We start from the raw sequence: 22,349 nt of genomic DNA, 5'->3' as shown, positions 1-22,349 counted from the left end.
GGAAACCAGGCGCATATTTCAGCGTTTAAACGCAAAAAAAGCCCCTGGTCCCGACCTAATAAGCCCCCTTATTCTGAAGGATTTTGCCACAGAATTGGCCCCTGTCTGGCAGCCCATTTTTCAGCACATTGTTGACAATCCACATACCATACCACAGGCTTGGTTGACTGCTCACATAAAGCCACTGCCAAAAAAGACAAACCCTAAAGAACTCAATGATTATAGACCAATAGCACTCACATCTGTTATCATGAAAGCTCTGGAAAAAATTATGGTTCATCATCTCAACAATGCCATATTTAACTCACAGGATCCATTTCAACTCGCTTACAAGCAGGGTCGTAGTACAGAGGATGCAGTTGTCACACTGGTTCACTTCATCTCCAAACATCTTGACAAACCAAAATCCTATGCTAGAGGACTTTTCCTAGATTTTTCTTCTGCTTTCAACACAATACAGCCGGACTTGCTCCTCACTAAAATGGTTCAGTTACACATTCATCCTTTTGTTATTCAGTTTTATCTTAACACATCGGGTGCCAAACACGGTCTGAACCGTGTTTGCGCAGAGTAGCGGTCCGGTGCCGAACACGGTCCAGACCGTGAAATATGTCTTTTTGTTTTTTTCGTTTTTCTCCACACGGGCGGGGCTAGAGCAGCTCTGGGAGTACCCATTGTGATCTTGAGAAGGATAGGCCAGATAGATCACCGGAAAAACAAAAACATGGCTCCCATCCACTTCCTGTCTATTTCCTTCTTTAAAACACCTATATCTCCGAATCTGTTTCCGGTGGGGAAAACCGGTCATGCGCGATGCGCGATCCCCCCCCATTGTAACTCGCGAGTGAAATGTTATCGTTCCAGGCTGTAGCCAGGGTCATCGCGCAACATGAATGGATGTTTTTTTTTACATGGATTTGCTCCTCGTGGAGTCTAGAGCTTTAAACAGCTAAGCGCAGTCAATGGGGAGAATGCTGGCACCCAACGTAAGTTGTTATGAAAAAATGCTGGCACCCAATGTGTTAAGTTCCTCACTGACAGAATTCAGTATGTAAAGGTAAACAAGACACTCTCCTCTCCCATCAGGACCAGAGTTGGTGCACCCCAAGGTTGCATTAGCTCACCTGTACTGTTTACTCTTTACACGGCAGACTGTAACACCTGCGAGTCAAATCAGTTTCTTCTGAAATATTCAGATGATTCTACACTAATAGCTCTGATGACTGACAGTGATGACCCGAAACAGTACCAGTGTAGCGTTGACCGGCTTGTGGAATGGTGTGACAAAAATAATCGGATTATCAACACTAAGAAAACTGAGGAAATTATATTTGGTCCTGCTCCCGGTGATAAGACACCACCGGTGACAATCCATGGTTCAGCTATTGAACAAGTCCCATCTTACAAATATCTGGGGGTGATGATAGATGCCACCTTATCATGGTCATCTCATATTGATTATATTTGTAAGAGGATACAGCAGCGTATGTACTCCCTACGCCGACTTAGATCGTTTGGTGCTAGCAGTCAGATCTTGTCTCTTTTCTATACGTCTGTTGTTCAAACTGTGATGTTGTACTGTAGCACGGCCTGGTTTAACAGCCTATCAATGGTATATAAGAACAAACTGTATAGCCAAATTAAGATCTGCGCTAAAATTGTTGGTAGGCCAGTTGAGGTTGTGTCACGTTCCTTTAAAGAAGCCCAGATCAATAGCATGCTTAGACTGGCGAAGAGCATCTCCTCTGACCCCTTACATGTTTTAAATGATGAATATCAACTGTTGCCCTCCATGAGGCGGTTTAGAGTCCCAAAATATAAGAAAAACAGGCTAAATAACTCTTTTGTACACCAGTCTGTTCTGCTTTTAAACCAAAATCGGTAAACCAAGAGGATATGTTCTATTGTTCTTGTTTCTGTCTGCTTCTGTGATGTGTGTCCTGTAATGTATTGTGTATGTCCTGTCTGTATCTTGAACGGTGACGTCATGGACACAAAGAAAATTTCAGTGAGAGCTGACAATAAAGTTGTATCGTATCGTATCGTATCGTATTACTTTCTGGCAGAGGATTACAAGTTCTGCCTTGGTGCCTTGGCAAATGCCAGGATGAAACTCGTTGTCTCCCCTATACATAGTAATAACAGTCAAGCCCCTAGTAGGGACCCCCCTGAGTCTATACATTATGGAAGGATGATTGTTATTGCTTAAACATGTAACTTTATAATTTTGTGGGACATAATATGCTATATACTTAAAGTGACATAGTGCCGCTTTTGGCATTGAACATTGGAACATTCAATTTCTGTTTGCCTTTTCGGCTTCGTAATGAAGAATTGCACAGGGCAGATGTGACAAATAATTTACATTACGACATATTTAATAATTGTATACTTTAGAAATAGCTTCTAGATCTGCTAATTCTGCTTTTTTATATTTGAAAGTGTTTGAACACTTTTCAACATTATGACGATTATGCAAAATAATTGTGATTAGACTTAGACCATTGTGTAATAATTGTGAGTGACAGGCCTAATTTGACCAGTTGTAGTCATTATCAGAGGACCCAGCATTGGCCGGGTCATTGCAGAGGTCAAATAGGCTCCCACTCTCCAATGGGCTGACATTGGGCATGTCCATATTTGGGCATAATCCTCCTGCCCGCTACAGACGCTGCCACAACTTGAACTTCATATAGTAGACTTAAGGCTACAAATGTAGTGGTTATTTGTGTATTATACTCTAGAGAGAAATTGACCTGTTCCACAGTAACTTAACTTACTGTAGAATCTATGAACCGGTTCACCCATTTGATTAAGACAATTGGAACCTCAGGATGTTAATCTTTTTAGTTGTCATTTTGTGTGTATGAGTTATAATGAGAAAACTGACTATCCTGTCTCCTTTCTTTTTAATAATTATTCCCTTGTTTCTCCTGCCTCAATCAGCGGCTGCAGGACGTTCTTCTCGTGACAGCTTGAAACGTCCCCGTGATAAATCTGCTACACGTGATGACTGCTCTGCCAGAAGCAAACTACCATCATCAGCCAAGTCCCCTATCAAGATGACGCCTAAGGCTGGGTCCAAGATAACTAAGCCAGGCTCCAAGGCTGATGAAACAGTGGGTCTAATAGACGTTGTTGTTAAAGCTACATTATGCAATTTCATTATGAATTAAGTTCTTGAGCTTGTGCAGAGCACATTGCACCCACTGGTGGTGATTCCACAGTCCCAAGTGATGGCTCCAACAAACTGCACCAACTGCACCAAGCAGACGTTTAGGTTAGAGGTGATTGAGCAACCTTTTCGCGATCTAAAAGTCACTGTTTTCCAGTCTGCCAAAGGTCCACCGGCTAAGAAAGTGTCCACTCCGAGTTCCCAGTCGACCAAGGCTGCGTCTCATCTGGTTCACCTGACAGGCGTCCCCACCACGGTCACAGAAGAGGAAGTGACAGATTTGGTCGGGGGCTTTGAAAAGATCAACAGCGTGGTTCTGTTGGCTCGCAATGAGGCAGAGGAGGAGGAGGAAAAACAGAAGGTACTCCTGCTATAAATGGAACTGTCCCATACTATGTAATTCACAAATAAAATCGGCTATTATTTATGTCTAGGGCTTCTGGATTAACATGACCTCAAGTACATCTTCTTTCACACTAAAATATGTATTCCATTATGGGGCGGCCATAGCTGAGTGGTTAGTGAGCCCGCCTAGGGAGCCAGAGGCCCTGGTTGCCCCAGGTACGATTCCAGCCCAGGCCATTAAATGTGTCGATGAAATGAAATATGTCCCTGAGCAAGACTCTTAACCCCTAATTGCTCACAGGCCCTCATTGGAAACAAGACCGCAAGGACCTGTTAAAGGAATTATCCTTATCCTTGCTGTAAAGAGTGCTGTAATGCCCCTTAGCTTTTTTACTTATTAGACCGTAACATTTTATTCCTATTTTTTTTATTTTTTCCTTTTTTAAATCCTAATTACTCTATGACTTTTCTATGTCAAATTCCTTGTATTTGAACATATAGAGGATGCTCTGGCTCTGGCCCAGTGTAGCAGCCTCTCCATCAGAGACCAGCCCATTACTGCCACTTTAACCAAGGTTTCTTGTCAAATTCAGGCTGCTACACCAGCCGTGCTACGCAGCACTACGACAGCCGCTGGCGCTGTGCCCGGGGGAACCACCCGGGTGCAGCTAACTAGCGGCGCTTCATCCCCCTCTTCCCAGCCGTCTTCTCCGCTGCCACAGCAGGCGTACCGGGACAGCGGTGCGTCGCCAGACGACAGCGAGGGTTCCGACGACGGCAGCACCCACAGCATGGACGAGGGGGACGAGGAGGGTGAGATACCCTCGTTCCAGGAGGCTTCCGGAGCGGTCGCCACCAGTCCTCTTCGGGACGGCGTCCTAGGAGCCTCGGGCGGTCAGCTGGTGCCCAGCTGGCCGGCCAGCCAGGAGCTAGACTCCGATGCCGCCAAACGGGAGGAACCAGTCTCGGCCATCATCAAGAGAGCCTTGGCTAGATGTGGTCTCGAGCGCCCGTCCACCGCTCCGGATGACGACTACCAAGGCCTGGCTCCCCAGGATCAGCGTGCGCCAAGGTCCAGGAAAGTCCCGGCCGCCAGGGGCTTCGCGAGGGCCCTCATGTCCACCTGGGAGAACCACTCCGAGCCGGCTCGTCTTGGATTCTCTCTCAACGTGGTGGACGCGCCTAAAATGGGTCTCATCGCCTGCCCCCCCATGGACTCCGTGTTGGCCCAGGGCATCGTGGACCAGCGACATGCAGTGGCCCTGACTCCCGAGCCTCATTTCACCGCCCCCAAAGAAAAGTTGCTTTCCGTGGCGGTAAAGAAGGCTTACAAGTCGGCGGCGCTGGCAGCGCGCGCGCTAAATATGGTGGCCATCCTCCAGGGCTCGACAGCCAAGCGGCTAGCCGAGCTAAAGGAGGCTTGGGGCGAGGACGCTGAGGAGCTGGAAGCTCTACAGCAGTTGACCATTAAAGTCACTCGCCACGCTACAGCATGGATGGGGAAGTCCATGGCGGACAACGCGGCGATTGAACGAGCTCGGTGGCTCGATCTGGCCATTTTCAGATCCGAGGTGGTGGATGCAAAGAAGAGTGTCATGGCGCTCCCGTTGAGGCCAGACAATCTCTTCGCGGGCGCTTCAGAATTCCTCCGCGTCTCCACCGATTCCAGGAAGGCCCAGAGGGAAGCAGCGGCTGGAGTTTTGGAGCCAGCTCCTCCTCCGTCTTCAAAACCCCGCAGCGAAAGGCCCGCAGGCAGAGGACGTTCCTCCTCCTCTCGCCGTGGACAGGCCAGCACCTCTCGGTCCTCTTCGGCCCAGGCGAGCTCGCGGGAAAGAGCTCACGACGCGGGGAACAACCGGGGCAGAGCTTCTCCCCGTCAGCCACCCGCATCCAACACCAGCCGGCCTCCACGTCGCGACACAGGGAAGCCTCGCCGTGGCGCGCGGGTTAAGTGACATTTTATCGCCGGTGCACAGACCGGCTCAGCCCCCCCCTCAGCCGTTCATGTTGGGGAAGAGGACAGTGGCTTTTCAGGCCTCGATGGACAGAGTCATGGACGGCTCCACGAGTGCGAAAAAACGTTGTTTACAGAATGTGGACGATTTATGTGTGCAAAGCAATGTTTACGTGAAAAGTGCGATGTGTGCAAAAGTACCTTTTTTTTCTGCCAAAGAAAATAAATGTGTTACATGTTACAAACCAGCTCGTTCTTTCACATGGCCTAGAGCAGCGGAGCAGTGGGGTCCCCGTCCCGAGGGCACCTCTGCTCCAACGCTCTCATTGTATAAACCCACAATGCCTGGGGCCCCCGAATTCCGGGGCTCCAGACATTGCTGGGGTAACCCCTGTGCATGCAATAAATCAATGTCATCTTTCCATAAGCCCACAATGCCTGAGACACCCGAATTCCGGTGTACCAGACATTGTTGGGATAACCTCTGTACATGCAGTAAATCTATGCCATCATTCCATGAGCCCACAATGTCGGGGACACCCGAACCCCGGTGTCCCAGACATTGTTCGGACAACATCTGTGCATGTTTTGGATCATATGAAGGTAATAAAAAAAACGACGTCGCCCTTGTCCGCCAGAGGGCGCCAAAGCGCCAGTGGAATAGGGTCACGCCGGTTTTGCCTTCCGTCTCACAGGCTTCCGTCTCACAGGAAGCGACCAAACGCCACTGTGAACCGGAAGTACTTGGGTCAGAAAGAGCGGACCTCTGTCTCCGCCATTTTGGAGGGACAGATGCCCCCTTTGCCGTACCGCCTCACGGGCTACAGGCCTCGTTCGCCGCTAACGAGCGACAAAGCACCCCCTACGGGGAGGTCGACTTTGTCGACGCTCCGTACGGAGCCTTTGGGCTCAGACGAGAGGGTGACGGCCAAGGTAGGCTTATTTCGGACGGCCCCGTCTGTCAGAGTGACAGCGCCGTTGGTTTCCATGGAAACAGACAAGCTGCGCTGGCGGACAAACCGGATGTTGACGTCAGGGAAGGTCCCCGTGACCAGTCACGTGACCCCGCCGGGTCCTCGGGACGGACCGTTAGTACCTCTACTGCCTCGAGCGGACACCTCAGGGTTAGCACCGCCGGCGGCAGTGGCAGCGTCACTGGTCCCCATGGCAACGCACACAGGGTTAGCGCTGCTAGCACCAGTAGTAGCGTCTTTGGTCCCCATGGCAACGCACACACACTCCGAGCGGCCGATGACGTCATCGTCCAATCCACTCGCTCGGTGTGTGGAGCAATGGAAGATTTGCAAGCCGAATCCTTGGGTATTACGCACAATACAGAAGGGTTACAGGTTACAATTCTCCAGAAAACCCCCCATGACAGACAAAGTGTTGTTTTCCAAGGCAACGGGTCCAGCAGCCAGTACTTTGAGGGAGGAGGTTGCCTCCCTCTTGAGCAAAGGCGCTGTCACAGAATTACTTCCGAACCAGAACCGACTGGGTTTCTATTCGAAATATTTTCTGGTGAAAAAGAAGGGGGGGGGGGGTGTACGACCCATTCTGAACCTGAAGGGTCTCAACAAATACGGTTTTCAACTTTCGAATGTTGACAACCGCTGCGCTTTTACGCACGGTGCGTCAGGGGGACTGGTGGACCAGCATCGATCTCAAAGATGCTTACTTCCACATCCCGATTTACCCACCGCACAGGAAGTTCCTGCGCTTCGGGTTCGAGGGGAGGGTGTACGAATACAATGTCCTCCCCTTTGAAATGCCTCTCAGCCCCAGGGTGTTCGTGAAATGCACGGACGCAGCCGTGGCTCCACTGAGGAGGTAGGGGATCCGTCTGTCGACTTACATTGACGACTGGCTCTTGGCGGCGGGCTCGAGGGAGGAGGTGATGCAACACACGCGTGTGGCCATCTCTCACCTAACGTCTCTAGGTTTCACCATCAACGCCAAGAAGAGCGTGTTGGTTCCGTCCCAGCGGACCACCTTCATAGGGATCCTACTGGACTCGAACACGCTCGTGGCGCGCCTATCCCAAGACAGGATAGACAGCTTTTTGGCCTGTGTGAGGTCTTTTCACGTGGGGCGTCAAGTCAGTTACAGGCTGTGCATGCAAGCGGCAGGTCTCATGGCTTCGGCCATACACCTGGTCCGTTTGGGCAGGCTCTACATGAGACCTTTCCAGAGGTGGATGTTGGCTCTAGGGATCCCGTCCACTATGGGTTCTCGGAAAGTGTTAGTGCCTCCACGGTGCGTGGAAGCACTCAGGCCGTGGTCACAAGCGGTTTTTCTGTCCGAGGGGGTCAGTGTAGGGGTTGTGACGTCACGGAAGGTCATCACCACGGACGCCAGCCTGACAGGCTGGGGGGCCGTCCACGAAGGCCGCTCGGCCAGGGGAGTGTGGGACCCCAGTCTACGGGAGGCCCACATCAACTACCTGGAGCTGATGGCGGTTTTCCTCGCCCTCAAACACTTCGAGGCTCGCATCCGCGGTTGTCATGTCACTATCAGGACAGACAACACCACGACCATGTGCTATATCAACAGGCAGGGGGGCTTGCGCTCCCTGGTGTTGGACAGCCTGGCGTGCAGACTGACGCGTTGGTGCGACTCGCGTCAATACGAGCTTCGCATGTACCGGGTCTCCTGAACAGTGGAGCGGACTTACTGTCCAGGGGCGGACTTCGGTACGAGGACTGGTCCCTCAAACCGAGGGTGGCGGACCTGATCTGGGCCAGGTTTGGCCGGGCGCAGGTCGACTTGTTTGCCTCCAGAGAGAACGCGAAGTGTTCTCACTTTTTCTCGATGAGGGTGGGGGACCATTCCCTGGGCATGGATGCCCTAGCACACGACTGGCCGGACGAACTGCAGTATGCGTTCCCGCCACTGGACCTGATCCTCTCAACACTAGAGGGTGAGACTTCATGGTCGGTCGGTGCTGCTAGTGGCTCCAGCATGGGGCGTGTGGAGGTCAGAGATAACACATCAGGGACAAACATTTATTTTGAATGTGTGTTGAAGATTAGAAAATATGAAAACAATGATTATGAGTAATAAGAGATCTGTTAAAAGTGGTTCAGATACAGTTTGATCCATTGATGTCTGAATACTCTACTTAGAGTATGTGATTAATTGTCTTAAAGGGACTACACCATGAATTTTAACTTTTTCTTATTTTTTGTGTGTTTTTGGTCTCCCCTACCTCTCTTCTATCCCCAAAAATACCCCAGTTTGAACACTCAGGCTTTCACAGCAAATCTGGGGTTTTCTGTAAATTGGTCTCAAAACAGGCCAAACTGATTTGCACCCTGACGTGACGTCACGTCAGGGTACAATCCCTCCCGTTTTTCAGTTCCAACCAAAAAAAAAAAAAAAAAATCTGAGGCTTGATTTAGGCTCAAACCTTTTGAAAAACGTTTGAGGGACATAAACAATATGATATTAAATATTATTATTCTTTTTTAAATTCATGGTGTAGATCCTTTAATAAATGCATTTTATGTATTGCCTTGTGTCCTTTTAGAAACCAGAAGCAGACTATTCAACAGCAGTCAGTAAAGGGTAAGTTAGATTTGTTCTTCCTTCTCTTCCAAGCCTGCTGTGCATACCCTCTCACTCCCCCATCTCTAACAAAACACATCAGAGATAAAACTACTTTGTGTTTGTGTCTTCACAGGACATCTACCCAGGAACTGTCTGCCATAGGTGGTGAGGATTCAGGTAAGATGATGCCAAAGGCCATGGAGAGAATACAACATATACTTCAGTATTTATTCAATATAATGTAGGTCAACCTGAGAGCCTCTTTACCCAGAAGCGTAATGGAAATGAATGAATGAAATGAGTCAGACCTTGACGCTGTGACTATTTCACTCCCATTTGCGACTAAAATAGTGTCTCTTTCGCTCTGTGTTGACTCTGTTGCTCATTAAAGATGCATTTGCATTGCCTCCGTGCTAACATGCTACCATTTTCAGTAGACAGAGCAGTGCTATTGAAAAAAGCAGACACAACATTTGTAGCAATCCACCTGACTTCTACTTCATTCTAGATATTGGTGACAGCTGAAGCACTGAAGTGTTAAACAACATGACCCAGTAAACTGTTATTGATAACTGTGTTGTCTTGTTGTTGGTGTGGGTGTAGTACCTTGGAATACTTAGTCTTCCCGGTGATGGATTGGTAGAATGAAACACTCTCAAACTTGAAGTTAGTTATATCAGCAGAAGAGGTTTATTACAGTAAGCATAGCAAGGCTTAAGCATTACAGCAAACGATGTTGCCTCTCTGGGCTCCCGAATATCTCTCTCCCTCTCTTCCGTCTATCTTACTAATATATCTGGGCATCACCATCCTCATTACACAGTTAATTTCATTCTCTCATCATACAATTATTTGTTACCTCTCCACTGTGTCCCACATGGGACCACAGTGTCGAACACCACCTGTTGTTTGCTTGCTTAGTTGTCAAGTCATCTTGACATGACTCGTATCTTTTAACGAGTAATTGATCCTCCGTGTCGAGGCATTCCCCCTCCCTTATGTGTTCTTCTAGTTGTTTCTACGTTCTTTCTTTATAGGCCTGAGGTTACTAGGCCACGAGCGCTCCTTGGTTGCCCCCTAATCAAGCCCCAACCAGCTGTGCTCAGCTGTAGACCTTGTTCGTCATACGCTGTCAGTAGGGATGCTCCTCTGCCTGATTTACCTCCCATTCTGGCCATATAGTATTCTTTTGGTTTACACCCACTTCTGGGCAGAGGAGTGGGCAGCTTATCTCGATTTACTGACAAATCAACTGGAACTGGAAATGGACTGGAACTGAAATGGAAGTCCACTTCTTCCAGTACCTTCTCTATTAATACAATTTAGTTTAGCAGGCCAGGGTCATAGGTCACGAGGTCATAGGTCACGACCTTCTGCCCCCACATAATCCTTCCTCTAGACAATAATTTGTCTATCTCTGCCAGGTCGGGATTGCCAGGTCGGGTTGTCTATGAGATAAGTATGGCTAAATATGGCTAAGTATGGCTTTCACTTCATAAAGTGCATAATGTGCAGTCAAACATTCTTATAATGCACTCAAACACTCTATAATGCACTCAACATAATGCACTCAACATTCATGTTTTATAGGCTATAATGTGAGACTAGTCAATTACTCTTAACTTTTAACTCGTTTTGGTATGATGCACTTTTGGTCGTTTTGGTATGTTGCACTTTTGGTCGTTTTGGTATGATGCACTTGTAAATACTCTTAAGTAAAAGTAATACACGATTGTCCTCTCACTGTACTTTTGTAAATGAACCACTCTACTTGTTTACTCTACTCTACTTTACTATTTACTCTACTCTTATTACTCTAATAAAGTAATAAAGTACTCTACTTTAATAATAACTGTTACTCTACTTTAATAATAACTGTAATAATAATGACTTGTATAACTGCTGCTGTAATAATAAATGACTTGTATAACTGTAATAATAAATGACTTGTAATAAACTAGTCATAACAAATGGAATGTAATATAATAAACTGAAATAATAAATGACATTTGGAATGTAATAACAAAATGGAATGTAATAAATGACATTTGGAATGTAATAACAAAATGGAATGTAATAAATGACATTTGGAATGTAATAAACTGCAATTCTGCGTATTCTTTTCTTATAACAAAGCTTCCCGCGTCCTTCATCTAATATTTGTCTTCCGTACTCCGTCCCATAGTGCAAAAGCGATAGTTCAGAAAACCTTCGATGTGACAGTTCTTCCTGGTACCGATCGTACCCCTCAATCATCCCTTCCTCTGTCACGGACACGTGACACTTAACTGTCCAGTATCCAAGTCCACTTGTGCTGTGCCTAGAAATACACAGCCAAGTATAGTTGTCCATTTCTACTGCGGTGTGCGGGAGATGTTTGCCAGCCGGAACTCCGTCATCATGATGGACATAAAAGAGAGGAAATGCATGTCTTAGTAATATATATGTTACAGGGAAAATGGCATTCCAGGGAAATTGAAAGGGGTACGCTTGTTTTCATGCCCCTCATGCAATTCTGTAGAATCAACGCTAGAGGGCAATGCAAGCCAGACATGAGCCCCACACCACACACGCACGCATGCACAAACCAGCACGCACACACGCATGCGCACACGCGCGCGTGTACACACACATACACACACACACACACACTCCAGGGGGCGGGCCTGGCGGGCTATGTTAGTGCAGTGAGTGGCACTTGGGGCAAACGCAGTCCCCACACAACATCATTTACGATTCTGTGCCTATCGGTACATAACTCGGACGGCGCTTAAGTCGACTAGCAGACCATCGCCCGGTCGTCGCGGGCACTCGCGCCTGGAGGCGCTCGGGCGCGACTCCTCGGGCTCAAGGTCTGCTAAGTCGGAGCGCCTTCCGTCATGGTCCAAAACTATACTTTATCAGCGAAAAAAAAGTAGTCCGCGGTTGTTTGAAAAAGTAATGTCCCAAGCTGGAGTCAAACCCCGGCTCCCAGTGGTAGTGGGTGGGGAGTCCAATGATTATCGAAGTGCGCCACTGAGGCTTGTACTAGTGGTGCAAAGTAACAAAGTAGATTTACTCAAGTACAATTTTGAGGTATTCGTACTTTACTTGAGTATTTCTCTCATATTATCCATTTTATTTTCAGCGTTCCCCTAGTGTAGCTTCCTGGTTAGTATGTTGTTGTTGTGGTCGTCGTCCTCGCATCAAAGCCCCGCCTCGCAGCACCGCCCCGTGCCTATAAAACAAGCGCTCCCCTGTCAATTTCCCTGGAATGCCATTTTCCCTGTGACATATATATCACTCTTTTTTTCTTTTTTTTTTTTCTTTTCTCTTTTCTATAACACATACACATATACACATTGAGGGATTATATAATGATCACCTTTTGGGATTATATAATGATCACCTTTTGGGATTATATAATGATTCTTCCTCTAATGTTTCCCTAAACTATCTTCAGAGTCCTTACTGGCTCAGACTACGTCCAGTCTCGCCCAGCCTGTCTCCACAAAAAACAAACTAAAATAACAAACAAAACAACAAACGTAATCCCCGAAGACCCCAGCCGACCAAGCCGTCTGAGGTTGGGAATTCCCTATGCTTAGAAAGAATCATTTTATCATTCTTATAATACCAGTACATATGTAGCTGTTGTACCAGTTTATATGTGTTATATGTATCTGATGCAGGTTGATTTTGGGTTCTTACCCTTTTTAATTGCTTTCGTTGTGTTCGCTGTCCTCTCTGGCCTCTCTTTTGGTCTCTCCTGTCTCCTGGTCGTTGCGGGTCCCTCTGGTTCTGCTTGTCCTGTCCTTGTGGTCTCTGGCCCTTCTGGTTCTTCTGGTTCTGCTTCCGTCTCTCCCTCTCCCTGGCACCTGGGACGTGGTTGGATGCTCTGGAACACTGGTCATTGATGATTTCTTATCTGGAGTTTCATCTATTGTTGTTCTTCCCTCGGTAGTGTCATTGCATCTGTTGCTTTCTCCTTGACTGCTCCCTGGGCTGTTGGTTGGTCCCTCTGGTGGCACCTCTTCTTTGGACGTAGTATACTCTTCTTCTTTGGACGTGGTAGGCTCCTCTTCCTTGTACATGGTAGGCTCTTCTTCTGTGGTAGGCTCTTCTTCTTTGGACTTGGTAGGTTCTTCTTCTTTGGACTTGGTAGGCTCTTCTTCTGGATCCTCCTCATGCGTGGAAGTGTCTGATGCTCTTGTATACCATATCTTTCTTCCCTGGTACCATACCTTTCCTCCCTGGGTGAGTATGGTCCCTGTTCTGTCTGGGGTGGTGTGGTTTCAGGTGTCGTTGGGTCCCACTGGTGACAACCTTCTTGACAAAACCAAGCTTCCTCTGGGTTTTGTCGCTCACCTTCCTCTGGCGGTTCCTCTGGGTTTTGTCGCTCACCTTCCTCTGGCGGTTACTCTGGGTTTTGTGGTGATTTTTGCTCTTTGTCTTGACTCTTGTTGGTCTTCCTTGTCTTGGGGTTGGTTTACCTATAACGAAAAATGTTCATAACTAATTTCTTGTAAACCAACGAAAAATGTTCATAATTACTTTCTTGTATTGTCTCCTCCTATCCTCCTCTCTTCTATACGCAGGTTTCTTGTCCTCCTCCTTTTTGGTCCCTTCTGTTACTTCAAACTTCCTTGCTTCTTATTCGTTTTTCGCCATCTGGATTCGCATCTGGGTCAGTTTTCTGGTTTGTGCTGTATCGTTTTCCATCAATCTGGTTTCTTCATTTCTGTATTTTTCCAGGACATGTTCCACATGTTCGCAAAACATGATAAAAGTCATGGAAGTGATCCCCACGAAATCATTCAGCGATGAGCGCACTTTATTAGGAAGGCCACTCAGAACTGCCCCCCGGAACAGTGTTCTCATTCCGTTCTCATTTCCGTCATTTTCCGGATTCGTTCCCATCTCCAGTCTCCAGACTTTCTGTATTCTCTGGATGTAGACCCCTGCTGTCTCTTCATTCTTTATTTTTTTTCCTGTCAGCATTCCTGGTTTTATCCGAGCAGGGTATCTTCTCTTCATTTCTTGCCACAGTGAGTGTCGATAGTTGTTGAACAGATCTGCGTCTCTTGCTTGTGTATCAATCGTGTGACACATCGTCGTCTCATGAAGTAAATCTTTCATCTCATGTCGTCCTAGAGCGCGACAAAGAACACTTTTTATGTCGCCGACACTCAAGATGTATTGTACGGTGCGTTCCTCAAATTCTTGTATGAATTTGTGGGCTCCTTCGAATATGTTTGGGATTTTTGATAGCAGACTGTCCATGTCTCCAGCGGAAAATGGTGTGTAATCGAAACGCTCTCCTCTGATTATCACTGGTCCCATCATCTGGCTCCCTTGTGTGTCTGGTTGTACCGTCGCTGTTTTTTGGGTGATGTTATCTCTCTTTTCCATCCTTCCTGATATTTCCATTGTTGCTATTGGTATGATGAATGGTGGTTGCTGGTCTCCTTGGTTTGGTTCATTGAGGCTGACATCTGTGCTGCTCTCTAACACAAAAACTGTCCCTCTGTGGTCTTCCTTGCCTTGGCTTCTGGACTCCCTTTGATGCTGCTCTTCCCCTGGGGCTCTGGGCTTCCCTTGATGCTGTTTCTCAAACTGTCTGAATTTTTGGAGTGCTGTCCTCATATTGTCATGGTGGTTTTCTCTTGGTGGTGATGTCATGTCTCTGCCCTCTTGATGGTGTTTTCTGGCCGCACCCCCTCTGTTGTGTTCTAGTGACATCCTCTCCATCTTCTTCCGACCGGTATCCTCATCTTCGGCTCCTTCTGCTTGTCTGAGTTTCTCCATCACAGTCTGTTCATATCCTCCTTGCTTCTTTTTCTTTGGGCTTGTATCTGTGTCTGGATACAGCGTGCCTGATCTCAGTGTTCTTCTTGATGGAGCCTTTGATTCTTCATCCTCCCTCTCATATTCATAGTTTCCGCACATTGTGATTTTCTCAAAGACTGGAGCTTGAACGTGATATTCCGGTGGTGCGCTTGCATTTTCCTTCATGGCCGTTCTTCTGCACGCTAGGAGATTGTCAGCAAGCTCCTGTCCTTTCTTCTGGTACATTTTAAGGATTGCAAGTTCTTTCACCCTCTTCTCTTCTCTTTTCTTCCCGTTCTTTTCCTTCTTGTGATTTCTGATTAATGTGTGCATTTGTTTGCACACATTGATGTCAAATGTGCCCTCTGGTGGCCAGATTGTGGCCTTTTCTTTTGTTCTCTTCGCCCATTTGTTATTAGTCTCCTGCAGTACTTTTCCCAACATTGGGTATTCTTCTGTCAGTATTGCCTGAGCCGTTCTCTGGACCCCTGGCCCATCTTCTTTGCCTTTAATCACGGAAACATTCTTCTTGTTCTCCAAACTTGTTTTCTTCTTTGTCTTTAATGACAATGCTAGCTTCTTTGTCTCTGGTTGCTTGTCCATTCTTTTTCCTGGCGGCCGCCTTGAGTTTTGTCGACAGGCGAAGCCCGAGATTGGTCCGGTCCTCCTCTTGTGAGCCCTCTTCCTCTTCCTCTTGTTTCTGTTGCAGGCCTCAGAGTTGTCTGTTCTTTAGCTGTAGTGGGAGTTATAGTTGTCTGTTCTTTAGCTGTAGTGGGAATTGTTCTTTAGCTGTAGTGGGAATTGTTCTTTAGCTGTAGTGGGAATTATAGTTGTCTGTTCTTTAGCTGTAGTGGGAGTTATAGTTGTCTATTCTTTGGCTGTAGTGGGAGTTATAGTTGTCTGTTCTTCATGTTGTAGGGCTGTTCCATCTTTAGCTGTAGTGGGAATTGTTCTTTAGCTGTAGTGGGAATTATAGTTGTCTGTTCTTTAGCTGTACTTTCTCTTGAACTTCTGTGGACTTCAGTGATCACAATGTCATTATTCTTGTTCCCTCATTCACAATGTCATTATTCTTGTTCCCTCCTTATCCTTATGATTTACTCTCTCAAAATATTGCTGATAAAAATAAAATGAGACAAAATTAAAATAAAATAAAATTCAAAAAGAGAAAAAATCGTGAATACGTAAAGCCGACCTTTAATTAGTTGCATGATTAGTTCATTAAACCATCCAAAATTTCGATGGCAGTGACTGTATGTGAACACTCGTTCTCAATTAACAAAACCATGGTTACAGAAGTAACCTTTAATTCATTAATTCTCTCTAAAACCATCCAAATTTCGATGGTAGTGACTGTATGTGAACACTCGTTCTCAATTAACAAAACCATGGTTACAGAAGTAACCTTTAATTCATTAATTATCTCTAAAACCATCCAAATTTCGATGGTAGTGACTGTATGTGAACACTCGTTCTTAATTCATAAACCATGGTTACGGAAGTAACCTTTAATTCATTAATTCTCTCTAAAACCATCCAAATTTCGATGGTAGTGACTGTATGTGAACACTCGTTCTTAATTCATAAACCATGGTTACGGAAGTAACCTTTAATTCATTAATTCTCTCTAAAACCATCCAAATTTCGATGGCAGTGACTGTATGTGAACACTCGTTCTTAATTCATAAACCATGGTTACGGAAGTAACCTTTAATTCATTAATTCTCTCTAAAACCATCCAAATTTCGATGGTAGTGACTGTATGTGAACACTCGTTCTTAATTCATAAACCATGGTTACGGAAGTAACCTTTAATTCATTAATTCTCTCTAAAACCATCCAAATTTCGAACGCTCTGTGTCTGTGTGTCTCTCTCTCTTTGTGTGTCTTAACTCTTTGACTGCCAGAGTCGTTGACTGCCAGAGTATTTTCATTTGACTCCCTCAGTGGTTTTTTCTCTAGAGCCTCCAGTCCGCCTCTAGAGAGCAGCACATGATAGCTTAATGAGCTGTCATGTCAGCTCGCACCCCACACACACAGTCAAACAGTGAATACATTACAACTGATGTGACTGATTGGTGACTGATCGGCAGATTGTCCAATCGGCCAAAATTACGATGTGATACACGACAGTGATGACTGATCGTCACCCAGACCATAGATTATAGCAGATAACATGTCCGTTCGTTTGTTATACCGTGTGAAAAACTTTTTTTTTTTTTTTTTTTTTTTTTTTTTTTTTTCCTGGACGAAAATGACCAGGGATAAAAATCAAAAACCGGAAACGGAACCCAGGTCATGAAATCGGATGCAGGTGTGGTTGAAGCAAGTGGAACTCGAAAATAAGATTGAAATAACTTAACATTATAGCGCAATCAGAGATTAAACAATGAACGCGCGTCCAACGCGTCTAAAGCGTCGACGCGTTTTCGAGTCAATGACGTTTATAGAGTCTTTCTCTCTCTGTGTGTCTCTCTCTCTCTCTCTCTCTGTGTGTCTCTCTCTCTCTTACTGTACCTACAGTAATTATGGACCTCTCTCTTACTGTACCTACAGTACACTATGGACCTCTCTCTCTCTCTTACTGTACCTACAGTACATTATGGACCTCTCTCTTACTGTACCTACAGTAATTATGGACCTCTCTCTTACTGTACCTACAGTACACTATGGACCTCTCTCTTACTGTACCTACAGTACACTATGGACCTCTCTCTTACTGTACCTACAGTAATTATGGACCTCTCTCTTACTGTACCTACAGTAACTATGGACCTCTCTCTTACTGTACCTACAGTAATTATGGACCTCTCTCTTACTGTACCTACAGTAACTATGGACCTCTCTCTTACTGTACCTACAGTAACTATGGACCTCTCTCTTACTGTACCTACAGTAATTATGGACCTCTCTCTTACTGTACCTACAGTAATTATGGACCTCTCTCTTACTGTACCTACAGTAACTATGGACCTCTCTCTCTCTCTCTTATTATCTCTTTGTATATCTCTTTGTATATCTCAGAGTATCTCTGTATATCTCTGTATATCTCTGTATATCTCTGTATCTCTGTATCTCTGTATCTCTCTGTATCTCTCTGTATCTCTCTCTGTATATCTCTGTATATCTCTGTATATCTCTGTATCTCTGTATCTCTCTGTATCTCTCTGTATCTCTTTGTCTCTCTCAGAGTATCTCTGTATATCTCTGTATATCTCTGTATATCTCTGTATATCTCTGTATATCTCTGTATCTCTATATCTCTCTGTATCTCTTTGTCTCTCTCAGAGTATCTCTGTATATCTCTGTATATCTCTGTATCTCTGTATCTCTGTATCTCTGTATCTCTTTGTATCTCTCTGTATCTCTTTGTATATCTCTTTGTATATCTCTGTATCTCTGTATCTCTTTGTATCTCTCAGAGTATCTCTGTATATCTCTGTATATCTCTGTATATCTCTGTATCTCTGTATCTCTCAGAGTATCTCTGTATATCTCTGTATATCTCTGTATCTCTGTATCTCTGTATCTCTCTGTATCTCTCTGTCTCTCTCAGAGTATCTCTGTATATCTCTGTATATCTCTGTATCTCTGTATCTCTTTGTATCTCTCAGAGTATCTCTGTATATCTCTGTATATCTCTGTATATCTCTGTATCTCTGTATCTCTGTATCTCTCAGAGTATCTCTGTATATCTCTGTATATCTCTGTATCTCTTTGTATCTCTCAGAGTATCTCTGTATATCTCTGTATATCTCTGTATATCTCTGTATATCTCTGTATCTCTTTGTATCTCTCAGAGTATCTCTGTATATCTCTGTATATCTCTGTATCTCTGTATCTCTGTATCTCTCAGAGTATCTCTGTATATCTCTGTATATCTCTGTATATCTCTGTATATCTCTGTATCTCTGTATCTCTGTATCACTCAGAGTATCTCTGTATATCTCTGTATATCTCTGTATCTCTGTATCTCTGTATCTCTGTATCTCTGTATCTCTCTGTCTCTCTCAGAGTATCTCTGTATATCTCTGTATATCTCTGTATCTCTGTATCTCTTTGTATCTCTCAGAGTATCTCTCTGTCTCTCTCAGAGTATCTCTGTATATCTCTGTATATCTCTGTATATCTCTGTATATCTCTGTATCTCTGTATCTCTGTATCTCTCAGAGTATCTCTGTATATCTCTGTATATCTCTGTATATCTCTGAATATCTCTGTATATCTCTGTATCTCTTTGTATCTCTCAGAGTATCTCTGTATATCTCTGTATATCTCTGTATCTCTGTATCTCTGTATCTCTCAGAGTATCTCTGTATATCTCTGTATATCTCTGTATATCTCTGTATATCTCTGTATCTCTGTATCTCTGTATCTCTCAGAGTATCTCTGTATATCTCTGTATATCTCTGTATATCTCTGTATATCTCTGTATATCTCTGTATATCTCTGTATCTCTGTATCTCTCAGAGTATCTCTGTATATCTCTGTATATCTCTGTATATCTCTGTATATCTCTGTATATCTCTGTATCTCTGTATCTCTCAGAGTATCTCTGTATATCTCTGTATATCTCTGTATCTCTGTATCTCTGTATCTCTGTATCTCTCAGAGTATCTCTGTATATCTCTGTATATCTCTGTATATCTCCGTATATCTCTTTGTATCTCTTTACATGGGATCACCATTCATAACACAACGTTACTACACTTTCACACACAACGTTAAAACACACCGTCACCTGTTTTGTCTTCCCTTAGTCTCTCTTCTATCGCCCCTAGTCAGCCTCTCTGCTGACTGCCTCTCCTTCTGTAGGGGTTATAACATTTACAACACAACATTAATACACTTTTAAACCACAACGTCAACCACACCGTCACCCGTCTCTCTTTACATCACAAAGGTTCCTTATATATCACAAAGGTTCCTTAGCAGCGTTGTGATATATTCTTTTGAGGTAGCTGTATTGATAAATGTTCTTGTATAAATTGTTTATGGAACCAATGTGGTTGCTTGTGTGTTGTGGGTGTGTGTATATGTGTGTGTGTGTATGTGTGTGTGTGTGTGTGTGCGTGTGTGTGTGTGTTACAGTAGTTATGCGTGTGTGTGTGTGTGTGTGTGTGTGTGTGTGTGTGTGTGTGTGTGTTACAGTAGTTATGCGTGTGTGTGTGTGTGTGTGTGTGTGTGTGTGTGTGTGTGTGTGTGTGTGTGTGTGTGTCTGTGCAAATACAGCAGCATTTGTGATATTTGAGGTAGACCTGAGGTAGATTTCAAAAAAGAAATATTCTTCTAGATTTTCAGAAACCCTTAAATCTAAATACTTTACAAAGTTTTAAAATGTTCACGCAATCCACACATTATTTTAAACGTCAAACCGACCACTGCTTCACTATTCTATTCTGACCTGGTAAATAACACCAGGGGCCTACAGAGGCACAGAGATATAGACGAGAGGCAGAGGAGGTTAGCACGGGTGGGGGCGCCTCCTTAGCGCTGGATCCCCCTTCTATTCCCAGTGAAGCTCGCTCTCCCATTTTTCCTCTCTCTCTCTCTAAGCTCCAACCCAACTCGTATATCAAGTTTAGGTTGTCATCCAGGCTTCACAGAGAGAGAGCCACGAGAGGCAGAGAGGCCAGCACGGGTGGGGGCGCCTCCTTAACATTGGATCCCCCTTCTATTCACAGTGAAGCTGGCTCTCCCATTTTTCCTCTCTCTCTCTCTAAGCTCCAACCTAACTCGTATATCAAGTTTAGGTTGTCATCCAGGCTTCACAGAGAGAGAGCCACGAGAGGCAGAGAGGCCAGCACGGGTGGGGGCGCCTCCTTAACATTGGATCCCCCTTCTATTCACAGTGAAGCTGGCTCTCCCATTTTTCCTCTCTCTCTCTCTAAGCTCCAACCTAACTCGTATATCAAGTTTAGGTTGTCATCCAGGCTTGGGGACGCATAATTTGTTTATTTTAAATTACCGCGTTCAAATGTTCTAAACTGCATTATTTTTTTCATTTAATTAGTCCACTTTAAAACATGTTTTTTCATTTAATTATCCTCTCTTTGTGTTAGGTTATTTTTCTTTTTATTAGTACATTTATTGCATTTATTTAACCTTTTTCCGATCGATTTTCTGTATTCTCTTTTAAATCCACACTGCACGCCATCCAAATGAGTCTATTTCTATGCGTTCAAAATACTTCATTCACTCACTGTAAAATTGTCCTATTTAAGCCATCATGCGCTCATTCAAATCCATTCTGCACGCCATCCAAATAACTCTATTTCTATGCATTCTAAATACTTCATTCACTAACTGTAAAATTGTCCCATTTAAGCCATCATGCACTCTTTCAAATCCGCACTGCACGGCATCCAAATAACTCTATTTCTATGCATTCTAAATACTTCATTCACTCAGTGTAAAATTGTCCTATTTAAGCCATCATGCGCTCATCAATCACGATCATCACACTCACCAATATTGCACCTAGTTATCTCAACCTGTGATTAAACCAGCCATGTACTCCACACACTTCCATTGCTCTCTTATTTCCACTGTCTAAATTCTCCAGGTTGGTCATGACTTTATGCGCTCTAATTAATTTGATTATACAGTATATATTATTATTATTATTATTATTTTATTCTCTGTGTAGCTACATTTACTCTATCTCCTTATATAAATACCTTGACTCTCAGCCTGTCGGCTGATTTATATAATTGCTTTCTACTCTTTAAATGTTCCTAAATTATCACATGTGAGCTCACCATTCATTTCTTTTTCTGTGTAACGTTACTGGTTCTCTTGGCCTTTTTACCTCTTTAATTATCTGAATACAGCTTAATCTCTTACGCAGCCTGATGGCTGTATTATTTTCAGACTTACAGATTGTCATTTTTATCTCTTCAGACTCTCTCTTAGTCTGTTCCTTCTTAAAGCTCTATATTGTAGCTTTTTCATGCGTCTGTAATTTTCCTCGTCAGACTCTCTTAGTCTGTTCTCTTTTAAAGCTCTATATTGTAGCTGTTCATGCGTCTGTTATCTCTTTAGACGTGTTCTCTCTGTGTTTTGTTTGTATAAATCTGCGCAATATCTCTGCACAGTTTACTGCAAACTCTTAAATTTATCTCTTTAACCGGTTTATCTCTCGACCTTGTTATCCAATTATGGTCAATTAAAATTTTGCTTTGCAAGGCTTTTCAAGCTGAGAATGTTAGACATGCTTCTAATGCTTGGTTAGTGTTATTAAGCTTAATCGTGCATTCATTCACCTTCCAATCCGCTAATAACTACATTTATTTGTATTTATTTATTTTTTTTGGTACTATTCCCAGCACAAATTCTTTTATTTATAGTTTCGCTGTTTTTTCCTCCTCCCCGCCCAGCGCCCCACAGCCCCGGGCCGGGACCCCCCGTCTCCCCCCAGCGAGAGAACTCCACAAAAAGGCACTGAATCAATGGCTCGAGTTTTATTACCTTTTCTCTGGTGGCCACCTTGAGTTCTGTCGACAGGCGAAGCGCGAG

General features: G+C 44.6%; 1 protein-coding gene across 1 annotated transcript in view; it reads left to right on the top strand.

Annotated features, from left to right (window-relative positions):
- The window catches only part of LOC308103325 (uncharacterized protein), a 49,992-nt gene that overhangs the window by 7,873 nt on the left and 19,770 nt on the right, over window positions 1-22,349 (top strand). The window contains exons 7-10 of the mRNA XM_080453247.1: window positions 2,947-3,119; window positions 3,333-3,536; window positions 9,004-9,041; window positions 9,157-9,200. Coding sequence (XP_080309373.1) covers window positions 2,947-3,119; window positions 3,333-3,536; window positions 9,004-9,041; window positions 9,157-9,200 — 459 coding nt within the window. The remainder of the gene's footprint in view (window positions 1-2,946; window positions 3,120-3,332; window positions 3,537-9,003; window positions 9,042-9,156; window positions 9,201-22,349) is intronic.

The sequence above is a fragment of the Gymnoscopelus braueri genome (assembly GCF_963280865.1).
Source record: "Gymnoscopelus braueri genome assembly, chromosome: 2".
NCBI lineage: Eukaryota > Metazoa > Chordata > Actinopteri > Myctophiformes > Myctophidae > Gymnoscopelus > Gymnoscopelus braueri.
This window is presented reverse-complemented; position numbering and strand designations above follow the sequence as displayed.